The 18141-nt window shown below is 40.4% G+C and overlaps 3 protein-coding genes across 13 annotated transcripts in view; 2 read left to right on the forward strand and 1 right to left on the reverse strand.

Annotated features, from left to right (window-relative positions):
* The first annotated feature begins 355 nt into the window (after positions 1–355).
* On the forward strand, positions 356–6544 carry rufy1 (RUN and FYVE domain containing 1). Its single transcript, XM_015055794.1, has 17 exons — positions 356–744; positions 986–1165; positions 1259–1376; positions 2071–2172; positions 2263–2386; positions 2470–2531; positions 2637–2772; positions 2856–2957; positions 3060–3176; positions 3606–3773; positions 3854–3951; positions 4031–4150; positions 4291–4420; positions 4532–4626; positions 4740–4788; positions 4859–4936; positions 5018–6544. The coding sequence occupies exons 1-17, from the start codon at positions 414–416 to the stop codon at positions 5159–5161; spliced, it is 2154 nt and encodes a 717-aa protein (XP_014911280.1). The 5' UTR covers positions 356–413; the 3' UTR covers positions 5162–6544.
* On the reverse strand, positions 5916–13512 carry LOC106961787 (heterogeneous nuclear ribonucleoprotein H1). 2 transcript variants are annotated; one of them, XM_015055795.1, is made up of 11 exons: positions 13412–13512; positions 12480–12576; positions 11802–11957; positions 11571–11714; positions 9919–10057; positions 9028–9206; positions 8572–8684; positions 8333–8468; positions 8158–8241; positions 7335–7427; positions 5916–6656 (listed from the first exon to the last, which is right to left on the reverse strand). In XM_015055795.1, the coding sequence occupies exons 2-11, from the start codon at positions 12559–12561 to the stop codon at positions 6562–6564; spliced, it is 1221 nt and encodes a 406-aa protein (XP_014911281.1). In that variant the 5' UTR covers positions 12562–12576; positions 13412–13512; the 3' UTR covers positions 5916–6561. The 2 variants fall into 2 exon arrangements, with proteins under 2 accessions (XP_014911281.1, XP_014911282.1); XM_015055796.1 differs by having other exon boundaries at positions 6576–6660.
* Positions 13513–15274: 1762 nt separating this feature from the next.
* The window catches only part of ankhd1 (ankyrin repeat and KH domain containing 1), a 34759-nt gene continuing 31892 nt past the window's right edge, over positions 15275–18141 (forward strand). For all 10 annotated transcript variants that reach the window (XM_015055773.1, XM_015055774.1, XM_015055776.1 and 7 more), the window contains exon 1: positions 15275–15732. In XM_015055773.1, coding sequence (XP_014911259.1) covers positions 15454–15732 — 279 coding nt within the window. In that variant the 5' untranslated portion in view covers positions 15275–15453. The remainder of the gene's footprint in view (positions 15733–18141) is intronic.

Genomic DNA, 18141 nt, shown 5'->3' on the forward strand with positions numbered 1-18141 from the left:
AGATAGATAGATAGATAGATAGATAGATAGATAGATAGATAGATAGATAGATAGATAGATAGATAGATTTTGAGAACTTGTGACTTAACATCCACAATTTGCAACAGTGATGGGAGGTGTTTATATAGTTTTCATATAATTAAACTGTTTTTTGGAGCATATTTTTATGCGGTTTTGAAACTTTAAAATATTGCAACACATTGCCACCAGCTCTGGAGTCGGATAGAAATCTATCTATCTGTATAAATTGGGGATTTTCTTTGTCCAGGAGGTGGCGGTAATAGATAATCAAGAATTATTCGTTCATCGCCAATGAATAAATAGAAGAAGAGATCATTTCTTAAAGCGCGCGTGATTGAGCTGAACTGGTCACGTGAGTTTACGTGGAGAAAGGGGAGGAGGGGGGAACAAACATGGCCGACCAAACATTGGAGGTAAACACAGCTGTTGAGGATCACGTAGAAAAACCAGAGCCAGACGAACAGGGAGTTGCGGGTCCGGCGACCAACGATGAACCCACCGGTAGTGAGTGTCGGGACCCACCTGAGAATATTCACCCGGTCGCGGCAGGGGGCAGCTGGTCGGCTCCGATCCTCTCTCTGGCTCGGAAGGCCACGGAGACGATCAGCAGCGGGATGAGCTACGCAGCCGCCCCAAGAAAAGCCTCCCAGGATTCCGCTGTGGCTTCTGCAAGCGAGAAGGAGGCAGAAAATGATCTGAACAGCACTTCAGAAAAGCTTCCCGGTAGGTTGCAACTATTTCACACTTTATTCAATCAAACTATGGACTACTTTCTTCCAAGTTGATACTTCCTCTTTAGTTTCTGTCAGTATCTGTCAGCTGTCACAACACATGACTCTGTGGGCATGAAATGTAGCTTGAGATTTGATGATATGCACTTCTGTCTAGAAGTTTGTGCTTGTTATGGTGAAGTCACGCCTGTCTTACTGATGCAAAGTTTTTTCTTCTTTTTTTAATTTTACAGTTGCACCCACTAAAGACCCGATGGCCATAGAGAGATCCAACCTCCTCAGCATGATGAAGTTAAGCATCAAAGTTTTGATCCAGTCCTCTCTGAGCCTGGGCAGGACTCTCGACTCCGAGTACCCTCCTCTTCAGCAGTTTTTCCTGGTCCTTGAACACTGCCTCAAACACGGCCTTAAAGGTGAGCTGTCTGGTCAATGGCAGCAAGCGTTATTTTCTGTGAGGACAGAGTTCAGGTTGGCATAAGTGACTTTTGCGCTCCGTGTTCTTTCAGCCAAGAAGTCCTTTATTGGTCAGAACAAGTCCATATGGGGGCCTCTGGAGCTTGTTGAGAAGTTGTGTCCAGAGTCTGCCAACATCGCCACAAGTGCCAGAGACCTGCCTGGCATTAGGTATGTTGTGCAGGGTTCCTGCTCCCTTCACAGCCTGGAAAAGTATAGAATATCCTGGAAAAGGAACATGAATTTAGAAAAGATATACCATTGTCAAAGTGTATATATATCTGTTTTGTCTTTCTAACCATCTATCTATTCTACTATTGGTCCATCTATCCATCTGTGTTTCAGTTTTTCTTTTCCATCAAACCAGCAGTCTCTAGCCTTTCCTCTACTCACTCGTCCACTAATCACTGCTGTCAATTGATTAATCTGGAATCTGACTCTGGAGTAGTTGTGAATTTTCATCAATATGTAGAAACTATTGATGAACCGATATACTTTTATCAACTTCTCATATCGATACAGATATCCGAGGCTTACTATCAGATGATTCCAATACAGAAGTATCAAATCTTCTTTCAAATGGTTCAGACAGCTCAATTCTGAATATAATGTGAAATAAATAATAGAGCTTGATGTCGCTCAGAGCACAAAGCGTAGAGTTGGACTGAATAGATCTGCCCTTATGGATCAACCATAATGTCACCATTACCAGATCTAGATTTTATTTTATTTTTTCAACATCAATATTGGTACAGATATTAATATCGTTTTGGTTTATCTCTAGTAGAAACACTGGTGGCTACAAAAAAGTCAAGAACCGTTTTCGCCTGTATAGTCGTGTTCATGTTCTGGTGCTCTTCCCCAGAACGGGTTTAGGGCGGGCTCGGGCCTGGCTGCATTTGGCACTCATGCAGAAGAAAGTAGCCGACTACCTGAAGACCCTGTTGGACCGCAAGGACCTCCTGAGGTTTGTAAAGTCGAGCAAATGAAGAATTTACGTTGCAGGACGAAAAGCGAGTACAAAAGTGTCATTTTGTGCAAATTTCAATCGCCCTAGTGAGTTCTACGACGCCGGCGCTTTAATGCTGGAGGAGGAAGGCGCGGTGATGGGAGGGCTGCTCGTTGGCCTGAACGTCATTGACGCTAACCTGTGCATTAAAGGGGAGGACCTCGACTCTCAGGTCAGTACCCAGTGAAAGGCTGTAGCTGTTCAGACTCCAGTTTGCATCTGAACAAGTTGACGTCATCTCTCCTTCGCTTTAAGGTGGCGGTCATTGACTTCTCCCTCTACCTGAAAGATGCCACCAGCAGCGAGACGCCAAAGGAGTGAGTGGGTTTTGCTTGGTCAATGCGACTTCAACTGTAAAGCCAACGGAAGCGTCGCAGCGTGCTGAAAAGTTGATTGCGTTCCGACGTTTCTTTTCCTCTCAGTGACGGAAAGATGACAGCCATTCTAGACCAGAAGCACTACATCGAAGAGCTGAATCGGCACCTGAGCGGCACCGTCACCGACCTGCAGGCGAAGATGGACTCTCTGGAAAAGACCAACAGCAAGCTCCTGGAGGAGGTTACTGGCATTTTAACGCCACTCTAAAGATCTCCGTGTATCTACGTGACTCCAAGTGCAATAAATACTTTTGCTCTTCTTAGCTGACGGCAGCGACAGACAGAATCAACTCTCTGCAGGGGGAACAGGAACAGCTCAGGCAGGAGAACGACTCCATCCTGATGACGAGCCAGAAGAAGGAAGAGGTTTGAAACTGTTTTTTGCAGGAAGAGACTGAAAGCTTCTTAAAAATTAAACAAATCTATGGAATATAACCCTGTTTTTGTTGTTGTTGTTGTTGTTCTCAGGCAGCGCTCCAGGACAGTCAGGTGGAGCTAGAGACATACAAACAGACTCGACAAGGTTTGGATGAGATGTACAATGTGGTGTGGAAGCAATACAAAGAAGAAAAGCGAATTCGCCAGGTTTGTTACTGCATTATTGCAATGAATGGATGAATGCAATGGATTCGAACACATGAATATGCTTTGATAGTCGTTCCATTGCAACTGTGACTGTAACCTGACTTCAGTAGTTTTTTTTTTGTTTTTTGGGTTAGGGTACTGTCCTTACCAGGTTAATCTGCAGTGTTAAGTTTGCTGCCACTCCTAGGAATAAAGGAACATGTCAGATTTCGTCTTATTTGAACAGAACACTTTCTTCCACATGTTTGATGAGTCCGCTACATGGCTCCTGGCAAACAAAAAGGCCAGATTGGCCAAATGCACGACTAATATTTGTCTCGTCTGCTTGGCTCTCTGGGTCTATTTGCTACATACATTCATTCTTAATATTTTTAGTCTTAAAACTATATTTGACTCCTGCTGTCTTGGGTTTAAATGCGCGAATGCCAGGAGTTGGAGCGTGAGCTGGAGCTCCAGGTGGGCCTAAAGAAGGAGATGGAGGTGGCCATGAAGCTACTGGAGAAGGACATCCACGAGAAGCAGGACACTCTGGCAGCCTTACGGCTCCAGCTCGATCAGGTCAAGAGTCTTAACCTGCAGATGTTCCACAAAGCAGAGGTGAGAATGGTCGCGTGTGCTGCGTTTCACCCCACCCACCACACGGTGCACGCTTTTGAACGAGCCGGTTGGTCTCCTAGGACTCGGGGCGACAAGCGGAGAAAAAGCAGGCGGAGGCGGTGCAGCTGGAGCAGAGGATAAACGAGATGGAGAAAGCCATGGTGGAACTAGAGGAGCGGTATGTGCCCGGTGGGTTTTGCTTGTGTTGCTTGCTAAAACGCTCTAGGTTGGTTAATTTTGCCTGCTTGGCATTTCAGGCTGCAGAAATCGGAGCAGCAGAGTCGACAAACTGACCAGTCGGATAAAGACATGAGGGTGGAGCTGGAAGCAAAAGTCGACGCTTTCCAGAAACAGCTGACAGACCTGGACACGTTAAGGTTAGCACACATGCAGAGCGCTTAACGTGTGCAGAGTGCTGTTAAGGTTTTGCAGACTGAAACCTTATAGGAGGTCAATGGAATTAATTTAAATGCTGATATGAAGTACATAATTCATGTGCGACTCTTTTCTTACACAGAACGGGGTTAGAGAATGAGCTGCGTGCAGAGAGAGAACAGAGACAAAGTTTGCAGAAAGCTCTGCAACGGGAACAGGACAACAGTGCCGAACTCTGCACCCAGCTGCAGCAGCTGCAGGGCCTTCACACGGTCAGTTCGCAATACAAACACAGGGTTCATCTCTAGAAATTGGTATATTTGCTTGAGGTCAATTTATTCCAGGAATACAGTTTTAACAATTCATTTGTGTTCCTGGTGCAGGAGCTGCAGGATTTGAAGACGGAGAAAAAGCACCTGCAGCAGAGGTGTGAACAGCAGGAGCAGACACTACAGGAAATGGGCCTGCATCTAAGCCAGTTAGTACCTACCTTTAAATATAATGAATCCTCCCCCCACCCCCATTCTTATGTTAATCCAAATCATATTTCTTCACAAAACATTTCTGATTCTGCCCTCATCCCTGTCAAAGGTCTAAACTCAAGATGGAGGACTTTAAGGAGGTTAACAAAGCTCTGAAGGTAACGTATCGATGAGCAAATAACGGTGCTGGAAGAGGGAAGATGCTAACTTTTAAACCCACCTCCACAGGGCCACGCGTGGATGAAAGACGATGAAGCCACACAGTGCAAGCAATGCCAGAAGGAGTTCTCCATCTCGCGTAGAAAGGTTGGCTTTTCCACACGTCATTTTTTCTTTTTTCTCATACGTAGCATGACGGAGATTTCAATCCAAGGTCTCTGCTTGCAGCACCACTGCAGGAACTGCGGCGACATCTACTGCAACACTTGTTCAAGTAACGAGCTAGCCTTACCGTCCTACCCTCGGCCCGTGAGAGTGTGCGACGTGTGTCACTCGCTCTTGCTGCAGAGAAGTTCCTCCACAGCTTCCTGACAGAAACATTTAGAACTTTACAAGTTTCTACAGAGACTTCCTAACACTGGAGAAACCCAACCACTGAAGTTGGGAGCGTACGATACTAATTACAACCAGGTTTGGCGTTTCATTGTCAACTTGAAATTCAGGTGCATTTACTTGCCTGTATTAAACAATGGGTGACATAAAAAAAAAACACTGATAGGATGAACTAGATTGCAATGACTGTTGACTAAAAAGGTTTTAAATGTTTAATTAGCTGTAGGAAAAACACTGAGTACTGCACAAGATTAGAGACGCACCAGTCAGTCTAAATCAGTTTTCCCTCGAGTTGCACTGATCGGCAGCTCAAATGCATATGCTTTGGTGCATAAATGGGGATAATAATTAAACTATATCCAAGTAAAACTTATGAAAAATCTCTCAATTTGTAGATATTTTGCTAAATGTATTGGCTACAAACAAAGCCTGACTGTTGCATCTCTAGTAACTAGTCTTTTATAACAGAAAACTGGATGTATACTATGTAAAACTGATGAGTTTTGCTTGGATTTCTGTTTGGTAGTTCATTTAACTTCAGCTGCCTCAGTACTGGATGAAAGTGTGTGTAAACAACTGTATAATCTTAAATAATCAAACGTAAGAATGTATGAAATTGAAGCTTTGTAGATTGTCAACTTCTGCAAAAACCATTTATATAATCTGCAAATGATTGACTTTTATAAATCCATTTGATAAACCAATAAAACCAGTTTTTCCAGCCTTACTTTCATTAAGGTATTCCAGACTAGTTTATTCACTTTGTGCACAGAAAATACAAATAGCATTCAAAGCTGTAAAAACCTCCATGGTAGCAGATTTTAGATTTGCCATTCACGTAGCCCTCATCACAAAGAAAGTCCAATGAACAGTCATAACATTAGGAAACAAAACACCTGCACACCATGAAGTCAGATTTACATTTTTAACTGAAACACTTAAGAAGCAAAATGAGGTCAAACATCCAAAAAATATCAGACAGATTTTCTGTTCATGCATTCCTTGAGTCATGTAAAGTCCACCAGTACGGGAAGAGTTAGCCTACAGAAGCAGGCAGGGGTTTGGAGAACAAAATGTCACACTTCTGGATGATGGGACATTAACGTGGTTTTTGTAATGAGTCAGGTCTGGGAGGAATGGGGAAGACAACACTTCAGTTACACTTCTTGTGACGACAAATGATCACACTTCTCTTTGTAAATCACGCACTTAAAAAAAATACAAATCCCACCCCTCGATACTTTTCAAAAGACAACCTCACCTCATCATCCTATGTTTAACAAAGTGAGACATTTCCAGTCCTTCCAGCAAAATGCTGAGTTTAAAAACATGAAATTAAGGATTGAGAGTGAGAAAAACAAACAAAAAAAACAGAAAAACTACATTCCCCATCCTCCACCGAGTCCATTCATTGAGCCTCTGCTTCCACCTCCACCACCGCCGTAGTAACTGCTTCCCATTCCGCCCTGGTTACCTAACAAGAGAGAGAATAAACACCATAGGACCCAAGAGTTCATTCATGTTAATGCACAACAAATCATGTTATACATCTGTTAAAATGCTGATTGTTAAAGGAGCAGGACTGGTCACTGAATAGAAAACCAATATAACATGAACTGTGGGGTTTTATTTCTAGTCCAAGTAGCAGCACATGCCGTTCCTTCTAGGATTTTATTTTTTAAAACCTACCAGAGGTTTGAAAAGGTTTTATTAAATGTGTTAAAAAAGCAACTCTCTAAGAAAACAGAGTTGCTTTAATCTTTTTCAGCATAACAATGCTTGATTTCCTTTTGTTTGTCAAATATTTCATTGTTCTTATAACGGAACTTCAGTTTATTTCAAGGTTTTACAGTACATGGCAGAAAAAGTACCATGATGCTGTGGCCTAAGTGCAGGCTGTTAAAATCATTTTTAAGACAAGCAGTTCTCACTAAATATAAAACTGTACAAGAAGAAAATAACCTTTCAAAACAAGAAAAGCAAAAATGAGAAACACAGTGAGGATCAAGTTTATCAGTGAGCAGCTGCAGAGCTTTTTACTATTTTTTTTCTTTTGCTTTTTATAAACATTTTTAATTGTGATTTACTAAAGCTCCTAGAAATTAAAGTCAAAGCAAAGGTAGAAAAAAAAGTTAAAAGAGCTGACACTCACTATATTCACTGTAGCCACCCATGTTTCCTTGGCTGCTGTACCCACCAGAGTACCCTGAGCTGAGCTGGCCACCACTGTAAGACGACTGGTTACCTGTGGAGGACAAACCATGACGGGCCTGAGAGGACACGCAATACTTTTTTAAGAAACTGCTCTACTCTGTTTAGGTTAACTCAATATTTTTAACTCAACATCTTAGTCATATCCAAGTACATCATACCCATTTTTCTTAGTCACTTAAAATTTGGAAACAAGAAAAAATGCCATTTATATAATGCAAAATGTTTTGATCTTAAGGGGAAGAGCAAATATTAAGAAGTTTAAACATACAATGTGTATTCCAATAAACTCTACTGGGACTTTCCTGGTATATTTTGTGAAAAAAACAAAACAAAGGATGAATATGTTGGACCTGTGATGGTTTTGATGCTGTTTTAAATACCTGTCAGGAGAAGGGTGTCTATAGGTGAGGGTGAGCTCCTATTCACTTCAGTCCATTCTTACGCTAAACCATTTTCATCACAGTCCGACCCATAACCAGTCAGTCATTTCAACATCTAATAGCCCAATTAAAATCAACTACAAATAAAATAATGTAAAAAAAGAAAACTGCATTTCAGTCTCTGGTAAAAGTTCCTTTCTCAACAAGCATCGCTTCTTTATGAGATTTTTTGCTATAAAACAATATTTAAAAATTATAAATGTTATAATAGCTGGCAACCTTTGAATGGATTCATTTACTAAAAGAAATAAATTAAAGTCATACAATTTTTAAGTAAAAAGGTTTTACTGAATCTTGGGTTTTCTTAACCCTGACACTTACTCATGCCACCCATCATCTGACTACTGTAGGCTCCATTACTGCCCCCTGCTGTGGAGTTCAAGAACAGCTCCACATAGCGATGCTCTGTAGAGGAAACAAGTCATTATGATTGTGCAGACTTAAAAGAGAGGTTTGTTAAATGCAGTTATTTTAAAGTGAACCATAACAAACTCACGCATGTTGGCTTTATCTTTGGACATTGCTGCAACAGCATCTTCATGCGTTGCAAACTCTACATCTGCCTCCCCGGTTACTCTCCCATCTGGGCCGATCTCAATGTGGACCCGCACAGGATTCAACGGAGAGAAGAACTAAAAAAGAAAAGGTAAGAAAACCCAAGCGTGTGCCGAGGAGATTCGTGATAAATTCCACAGAAAGTATGGCATGTAGGTGAGACGGTGAGGTGTCTCTTACATTGTAGATGTCCGTCTCTGTGGCTCTGTATGGCAGCCCCCTCATGTGGACGCAGTGACCTGTTGTGCTTTGAAAGGAAGAGCCGCCATCGCCATACCGCCCATCAGATACACCTGAAAACACAGTCAGATTAACACATGGTCTTACATGGACTTTACAGCTTAATCTAATTAGTTACACCGTGCAGCACTGGCACACAGAGATATACAAGTTACACACAAACGGTAAACAAAGTCCACACCCTTAAGACGTCTCAGTTTTGGTTTCATCTTTTTCAATAAAACAAACAAACAAACAAACAGTTTTGGTTTCATCTTTTTCAATAAAACAAACAAAAACAAAAAAAAACAAGATAGCCAGGTTGACTTCCTACACTTAATGTTAGTTTAAAATAGTAAAAACAAAGTGAGATTCTGATTTGGTAGCAGGTGTAATTTTGTGTCTAATTGCACCCACCTCCACCGTAGCCACCTCGACGCATTCTGTCATAGGAGCCTCCTCGGCCCATCATGTTGTAACCGCGTCCACCTGAGGGCCGGTCGTAGGGACCCGGTCTCTGCATCCCCATCGGCTTCCTCTGGGGTTCGTAGTGGGTCCGCACCTCAGCGCGGCTGCTCTTGAATATCTCAATGTACCTAAGAGTATAGAGAGAAAACCCTTCAGGCACGGGGGGAGTGGATGAAACTGCATTTGCTTAATACTGGGCTATGCAGATGCTGTTATGATGTATTCCATTGGTAGTAAAGCCTATGAGTACCTAACATTTGTTAATTAAAAACAAAACAAAAAAAACAATAAAAGGCAATTGAGTTTAAGAAAGAAATATTTTCCAAATTAACAAGAGCCTTGGTAACTTTAAACTTTTCTTATGGTTATCTGAGGTAATTTAGAAATCTGTTGCATACTTCAGTAAACTCTTGGTCTTTACCATGACAGCCAGCGTCCTGGTTTAGGAGAGTCAGAGAGAACTCCAGCCCTACTGAGCTGACCTCTAAGCATTGCCTATAGCAGAGGGCTCTAGAGCCAAGTGTGTATTCTCCCTCTGATTTTACCACCAGGGAGACTCCTGACCATTTAAAACCTGGACTCAGTCTTTCTCTTAAAATTTGTTACATTTTCCAATCAAGCTCTCAACTATTTTTTTATGAAGCCCTAGCACTTATTATCCCACTGAAAATATTGAATGTATGCAGAGTTTGATCCAGTATAGCAGGGTTTTTTGTGTGGGTGTGTTCTAATTATTATTCATATTCTAGATGTAGTGTCAGTTTAGCATTTGGTTCAGATGTTGAATGTGCACACCATAAGAAAAGCAACTTATCCAGCCAGCCAACCAACCATCCCCACCTGTGCCCTATTCTTTCCTTGTGTTTCTTTAGAGCCTTTTCAGCTATATCCTGTGAAGCAAACTGCACGAAGGCCTCCCCCGTACTCCTCCCCTGGATGTCCACCGGCAATGTTATCCCATTTGGCACGATTTCCAACCCTTCAACCCAAGGACAGATAACCCCAGCAGGGGACATATTAAATCACATGCCCAATAACAGAGAACTTTCTCTAAAGAGAGATAGAAAATTTTACATCACACATACACCAGTTCAGTTTCAACTGGCCATTTAAAGGAGTCACATTTATTATACTCTGGGGGTAAAGTAGAAATGACAGGATAGAGTAAGCATATGAAAAAGAGAGGGGGTAGGGGGGGGATTTGTGTGGTGAAAACCGGGGTAGTATTGGAGTGTGGGTGAAAAGAGAACAGGAGTTTGGTGGGTGACATGAGTAAAAATACGGTTTACCTGCGAGATACTATACAAGTCTTATACTGCAAGTTAAGAAAACGGTTTTAGGAGACGAAAGCAGGGAGAAATGTGAACAAAATGAAACTAAAATATGAGAGAGGTTTTATCAGTGAAAAGTAGAGATGCACCGAGAATTCGTCGGGCGATTTTCAGTAAAACCTGCTGGTTGGAAACTCAAACTAACTCACAAAAGCTCTTCAACACTGTAGCTTCTAAGAGAAAAAAACCCCCTAAATAAGCTATTTTCAGTGTATGTGGGGTGTTTAAATAGGAAGGCAGAGGAAGCAGAGAAGCCATTTAAAAAAGGAACTACTTTCTGCAGAGATATGTCAACTGTTCACTCAGGATACAACAGAAAGAGTGCTGGGTATTAGTCGCTGTACTGGACTTTGCCGGGTACAAAAAAGGAACCACCCGTTTTTACCCACACTCTGGTTGTTTTTTTTTTTGTTTTTTTTTCAAAAAGGCGATGGGGGGAAGGCTATTGAAAAAGATTAGAGCTGATAACGTCTTTTTATTGCAAAAAGCTTTGAGCTTTCAACCTTTGTCTCTTATATAACGTGCACAATTAAAAAATTCTGACAGCCTTTTGGTAAAGGCCTGCATTAGAATGACACAGCATGTAAATAACTAAGAGGATGTTAAATGCAATTTAAAATATAAACCCTAAACTTTCATCTTTCTTTTAAATTAGTGAAACCCTGTATTACAGTGAACTCTTTCTCACTCAGTGCGATGCGTCAACGATGGTCACAAAAGAAATCAGTCACAAATCCTCGATCGGTGCATCTCCAGTGGAATATAATAGAATCAGACTCTGCTTAAGAAAAATAATTGATGTGTGATTGCTCTATATGGACAATGGTGTGAAGATGAAAATGGGTATTTACATACACACTCCAGATCCCTAATAAATAATCAAATACTTAAATAAAAAAAAAAAACCTAAGTTCAAACTTTCAACTGCCTCCTTTTTCCTTGTGTCATTTCTTTGCTCATTACCATAAACTAATTCATTTTATGATTCTATGTTCTCGCAACACACTCTAAAAGCTAATTAACCTAAAGAGCACTTCTTGCACAGAAGCAGCAAGAATCGGTGCTGTAAAAGAAAGAAACAAAGAAAGGAAGACGGGGCAATAATCTTTTATTCCTAACCCGAAAGGGAGTTACAAACAAACAAACAACAGAAGTTTTTACCTGAAAAAAACTGCACAATCTCCTCCTTGCTGCAGCCAAAGGGAAGGCCCCGGAGGCGCACAAGCCCATCTCCTGCCGTCTCTGGGCAATTTGGGCCAGTGTGCTTCATGACCCAATCCATCTCAACATTGTTGGATTTAAACACTGTTTTGCATGAAAGAAAAAACAATTTGTTAAGGCAGTGTCAGAAAAATACAACATCTGTCAAAAGAAGGACTCTGTCGTACGCACCCTCAACGTATCTGTGGCCCATAGTTTCTCTATCCTTCTTCACGGCCATCTTCAGGTCTTCTTCCGTCTCCAGTTCCACAAATGCTTCTCCGCTAGGGCGGCCCTCTCTTGTATAGGTGAAGTGTATTCCACTTCCATTGTTCAGAATTTTGCAGCCTAGAAAGATGTTTTATGGGGGAAATTATGTCCACGCTGTAAAATTTCTTACAGAAACAACTAAATGTTGTAATTCGACAAGCTATAAGCCTAGGGTCAGGTTGGACAATCTCTGGTTTAAGTAACTCTGTACCAAATTCATTCAGAACTATCTGCATGGTAGGTCATAAAAATACTTAAGTCAACACAGTGATTGTGGTTTTCCCAGGATACTTTCAAGATATTTATATCTGTGCTGAATTCTAGTTTTAAGTACCAGATGTGTATTGAATTTGACTCATCATCTGTTCTCAAATGTGATACATTTTTGTCTAGAAGTGATACTATTGTATCCTGTGGCTGCAATTTGTTTTACAATATTATTTCACATGACTGTGTTGTGTCTTTGCAATTTGACAAAAGCTTTTAAATGTAGACCATGCAGCGGTACATTAGAAGAGCAGTCTTTTTGTTAGAGATAAGATGATGAACTGGTTCTATTTTACAAGTTAAATGTCATGTTCCTCCCCCCGGCATACATACCTGAGAAAAATCTCTGAACTTCATCTACTGAACAAGACCAAGGTAGACCCCTGATTCGCACAACATATCCCTCATCAGCCATGTCTTGTCCCAATTCCTAATAGGAAAAAAACACAAGTTAGCATGTTTAATCTACATGTCTGTTAGGAAAAATTAAAAACATTCTTATACATAACTCTGCAGCAGATGAGTGTTTCTGTTAATAGAAAGACACATATGCAAAGCAACCTTCATTGGTTGTGTTCATACCCTTGGCCAATTTAACTGCCATCTACTTTAGATAGCCGAATATGTTTAAATGTTGCTTCAAAACACTATATGACTGAAAAATATTACGTTTTACAGAATGGAGGACTATGACTGATCTGTAACAGCACCCTCTCGCGCCTATTTTTTTAAACACTTGTCATTATGTATCAAATTATAAATGACCCGTCTATGTAGTGCAAAATATCCTCACAAGAAACAACCAAAAAAAAAAAATCCACACACAAGAATCATTAAAATATTTGAACTATATCTCAATTATTCAACAGCGCGAATTAGCAGTAGTTAGTTCTGTGGCAACAAAAATCCGTAGCTAACTGAAAACATTCAATCGACATTTAGTGTACAATTAATTCCTTACAATTAAAGCCTGACACTTTATTAACTCCAAATGTGTACATGCAGTTTATCTACACCTTCATTTGTTTTTAAATAAAAAGTGTGTGGCCTACAGCACGCTCGCGCCGCACCCGGATACAAGAACAATAGCGGCCCTTTCAACCAGCGCCATGTTCTTAGCTTCAACGGCTAACATTTTAACTGAGGCTACAGTGTAACTGCTAACTTTACTTTACAGAGTATATTCTGTTACCATAATGAGTAAAATAAACGCTGTTTAGGAATGAAACCAATAAGCAAAACACCAAACACATTTAAACATTTACCTGTTCAGCCGAAGATGCAACACGCCGGAGATGTATGGTAGGACCCGCTGCGTGATGCGGCTGAAACCTCGCGCTGTGTTGCCAGAATGCTCCAGCTATCCCCCTTTCAGGGCGCCCTTTCAAGACATTACAGAAGGAGTACGGGTCTTAACTACAACTCAACTGTCAAGTTTTAGATACATTTCTACGAAATATACTTTTATAAATGAGACTTAAATCAAATAACGGCACAAGACTTTAACATTTGTCAAATCTTCAGAAATATAATAAAATCGCCCAAAATGTGGGTTTCGTTTTGCACCTGGCAATCCCCGGCAGGATGACGTTGCTGCCCGAGGCCCAGTCTGGCCTGGCCTTCAGCATCTTCTGGCCTACAAATCCGAAAAAAATGGTTTACAGCGATCATTATTGCTTTTTTAGTATTATTTTAATGTAGAGGTTGTTTAACACCTCGCAGTTTACAACACCTGCCTATGTAAGTGAATTCAAAACAACACAATAATTATAACACACATTTTTTTTACTGTTTTACACTAAAAAGTTATAGAAGATATTTACAATATTGTGATAAAAAGGTGTTACAGTAATCCAGGTACAATTGCATTATATTGAAGCTGTAAACCTGGCTGATTACAATATGCAAATGTTGGCATTAGTGGAAATAGAGGGACATTATTTTTGTTAGCATGTTGCTACATATTAATCTATGAAATTTTAAATCCAAGATACTGTCAAACCAGAGTGGCCAAGACAGATGACACAGGATGTCTCCAAAGAATAAAACTCTTGTAATCACTTAAGGCTTTTTTATGTTTTCTTTTCTTATTTAAGCTGTTTAGTAGTCAATCAAAAACGACTCTAAAACGGTTGTGTATTTCTGTAAGTAGGAGGAAACTTTTTACATATTATATATCTGAGGTACTTGTTTCTTTTTCTAGCATAGTGACATTTTTTAGCCCTATAGTCATTTCTTGAACACAATTTAATACTATTAAAATGTTTTCAGCTAATAAATGTTTAATATTTCTAGACACTTTCAACTTTGCTTACATTTTTAGAAGTTTACCTATATTGCAACAGAAAGTTTTTGATTATTGATCATATACCATATATGTAGTATATTTTTTGTAAAAGTCAAAGGTATATTATAAACTTTATTAAAAAGGAGCCTTTAGAATATTTTATTTCAAGTTCATACATTATTTGATTTATTCTGAAAATATTCCACAGTCAAGGAAAAAAAAATGTACTGGTACATATATTTTACAGAACTCAAATAAACAAACAAGCAAACATATACACATCAGTTTAGGAAAATTTGACAGATTACCTTATAGACATACTCCAAAAGCAATTAATTGTTAACTCTAATTATGTACTTTGCGTCTAAAAAGTGCCTTTTTGTGTCTGTGCAAATATTGCACATACCTGCAGCAAAATGCTTGCAAAACTGTCAGGAGTTCTGAAAAATATAAAGAAACATAAAAACAGAAAAAATGTGACATAGGCATATTAATAACAATACACTTACATGACAAACAGCATTACTTGTTTGTCATGTAAATTCACGCTTAGCAAGTCAATAAAGAAAGGCAGCAGCTAGTATAATTACAAATTGTTCTTCCATGAATTTAAAATTCCCCAGTGAATTTAGGTAAACTAATAAAACTAGTAACTAGTTAAGTTGGCCTACCATGTCTTGTTCGTTCCACTGCCTCGTGATATTGGTAAACCTAACATGACGTTGCGGTCTCATGTTTGACAAGCAGAAATGTGGCCCAATATGAAACAGAGGTCTATCTTGCTCAGCCAATAAGGTGAAAAGGATTCTCCACAGAGGCGGTGTTTCTGAGAAACAGTGCGTATCGGGTTAGGTTGTTAGAAAGTTAATGGCTGGGGGAAAGAGAACCTCCTCAACCCTCGCTTCGGGAGAGTTTCTGGATTCCCTGAAGTAAAATCAAGCAAATATCTTCCAAGAAAGCGCCTGGGCGGACGTTTAAGTTAACAAATAGCCCGTTAACACGCGTATCGTGAACAGAAGTATGCAGGATGCAGTAGCCGGGACGGCAATGCTGACGGACGGCTTCGAGGACGAGATTGACTCGGTGACTCCTCGTTCCCCAGTGGCAGGGATGGGGGTAGGAGCGACACCAGGAGGAGTCGGACTTGGAAGCATTGGGATTGGTGTTGGTGGAAAGAAAGTGCGTTTGTACGGCGAACCCGGTGGACCTGCCGCAGAAAGACTGGATTTCAAACTAGCGGCCGCGGCCGTCCTCTCCTCGGGTCCGGGATCCGGCAGCGACGAAGACGAGGTTTCCGAGGTAGCAACGCTAAGCTAGTTAGCTTAAGCTTAACCGTTGGCAACCACCCCCTCCCAGGCCGCTTAAATTACGTATAGTTAACAAACACAGTGGAGAAGTAGTATCTCCCCTCAATCCAGAAGTTCATGAACAGCTCGATGTCGACAGTGTTTGGTAAGACGGGGGCAGTTATTCATGCCAACAGGCTGAAATGTTTTATTTATGCAGCGCAGGCTGTGGCCACGGCCTAGTTCGGGTGGAAGCGACTACGGCCTCGTTCGGTGCTGTCGTCTCGCAACACCCATCACAAGTTTGCTGTCTCTCAGCAGCTTTCCAGCCCCAGCGTATGCTAGATGTCCAGAAAGCCACGGACGCACAGGGCCAGCTAAATGCCAGCCATTTCGTAGTTGTGGTGCAATTACGTCACTTTTCAAAATCATGTAAATTAACCGGGATCTTACCTCTACGAACTTTTCCAACACGTTTAGGTAATAACGTTTAAGCCCAACAACTCTGGTGGTCCACATTTGGTTCTGATAAATAAGCAAGCTTTTTTTTTTTTTCTTTTTTTTTTTTTTTTTTTTTTTTTTGTAAACCTCATCTACTCCTCTGACCACCACGAGTGTCAGCCATATATGAAAACAGCTTGGAAACATGTTGTGATGTGACTTTCCACGTCTCATGCAGACAGACAGGTGTGATTGCATCTGTGGTAGAGTTCATTGTCACACCACATGTACATGTTCGATCTGTAATTGTAAACAAATAGGTAGCACCCTAACTTTTGGTAGATTTTGTAATGTCTGTAGCATTTCAACAAATGAAATGCAATATTTTAGAACTGCTCTGCAAGGTTTTTTTTTTTTTTGTGAGCATTAAATGGGTTTTTTGACGAAAGCAGACATGCTCATTTTTAGATTGGTTGATGTTAAACACTTCACTTGCACCAACTGGCAAAGTTATTTATTTTTGTCATTTGCATCCTACCTTCAAGTTTACTGTCAGAAAGCCTGCTGGCAGGTTGTTATTGGGATGTGGAGAGATTTGACACCACAGCCCCTTGGACATCGTTCCCGTCGAGGTGCCTCCATTATACTTTTCTAACATTTGACAGAAGGATTATCTGTCTGAAAACCTAAAGTCATGACAGTCAAGTAAGGATATCAGCTGACAGCACTGTCAATATGATCTGGCTGTTTTTGTCCGAACATCTGCTTTGCAATAGTTGGAGAAGATGAGGACAATTTTGCCACTTGCACCTGATTCAGACAGTTGAATCAGGCTGCTAATATATAGCATCTTTGCTATGTTTCGAGCAGAAATAGGGCATTTGTTGTTGTGTTGTAGTCCAGTGGAGAGCTTGCTACTCTGGGCAGTAGCTAAAATCTGAGCCCCGGGATTAAGCAGATGCCATTCTAGGCCTTTCCAACTCTCTGGATACCAACACGCTGGGAGCTGTAGTTCATTTAATAGGGAAGACTGATATCCATTGTTTATCATGAAGACCTTTCAAAAATACATCTCCCATGCTCCGTTGCGCTTTATAATATAACTAAATTCCTCCTAAATGCTGAATGTTGACGCTTTTCCCATATTAGCTCTAGAGACTGAAAGCCTGCTTTAATTTTATTAAACATTTTGGAAACATTGTTGTTTTTTTAACTCCTCTGTGACATTGATTTGAGATCCATCCAAGTGAAATACAAAACGATGTTTCAGTCTATCATTGATGTAATTACTGAATAGAGAAAAAAGAAAAATGTTTATGTTTGCAGAAGGATTTATTAATTCTTGCATAAAATAGCGGTTATTTTAAGTTCTAATGATTTTTTTTCCTTCTTTGGTTAATCTTATAATTTAGCTTCATAGGAATCCTTTTTATTCTGAGGTTTTGTTAGAATTTTAAATATTTAGCTGGTAAGCTGACGGTAAGTATATATACAAGTTGTCCTGATATGTTCTCCATTACCACTGCTTCTTTCTGCATAGGTCACAAATGTTAAAATATTTATAAAGAGCAAAGAAATGGACAAGACGGAGAGGAACATTAAACCGGAAAATTTCAACGATATTTTATTTATGCAGAGATAATCCCCCCAACCCCCAAGCATATCTGTAAATATTATTTTTTTCTTAAAAGTTTCCTTAATGCATGTACTCCTAGACTTCTGTGCATGAATAGATCATCTGCAATGCAAAACATGACAACAAAGTGTGCCGAAGCTCAGGTATGAGACTCTAGTGGTGAATTTGGGCAGCCGACTCTCGGCTGAATCTGACTGTGTGCAGAGGTTATAACGCCTCACCATAATAACGCTCTCCGCACTTTGACGCCGTTGTCCCTGTGCTCCTTCTTTTGCTTTCCCTCTGTTCGGAGAAACTGTAAATAAACAAGAGCCACATGCCCGGTCTTTTTATAGATGACGGACT

Source organism: Poecilia latipinna, unplaced genomic scaffold (assembly GCF_001443285.1).
Source record: "Poecilia latipinna isolate Pla-1442-1.1 unplaced genomic scaffold, P_latipinna-1.0 Scaffold1335, whole genome shotgun sequence".
NCBI classification, from domain to species: domain Eukaryota; kingdom Metazoa; phylum Chordata; class Actinopteri; order Cyprinodontiformes; family Poeciliidae; genus Poecilia; species Poecilia latipinna.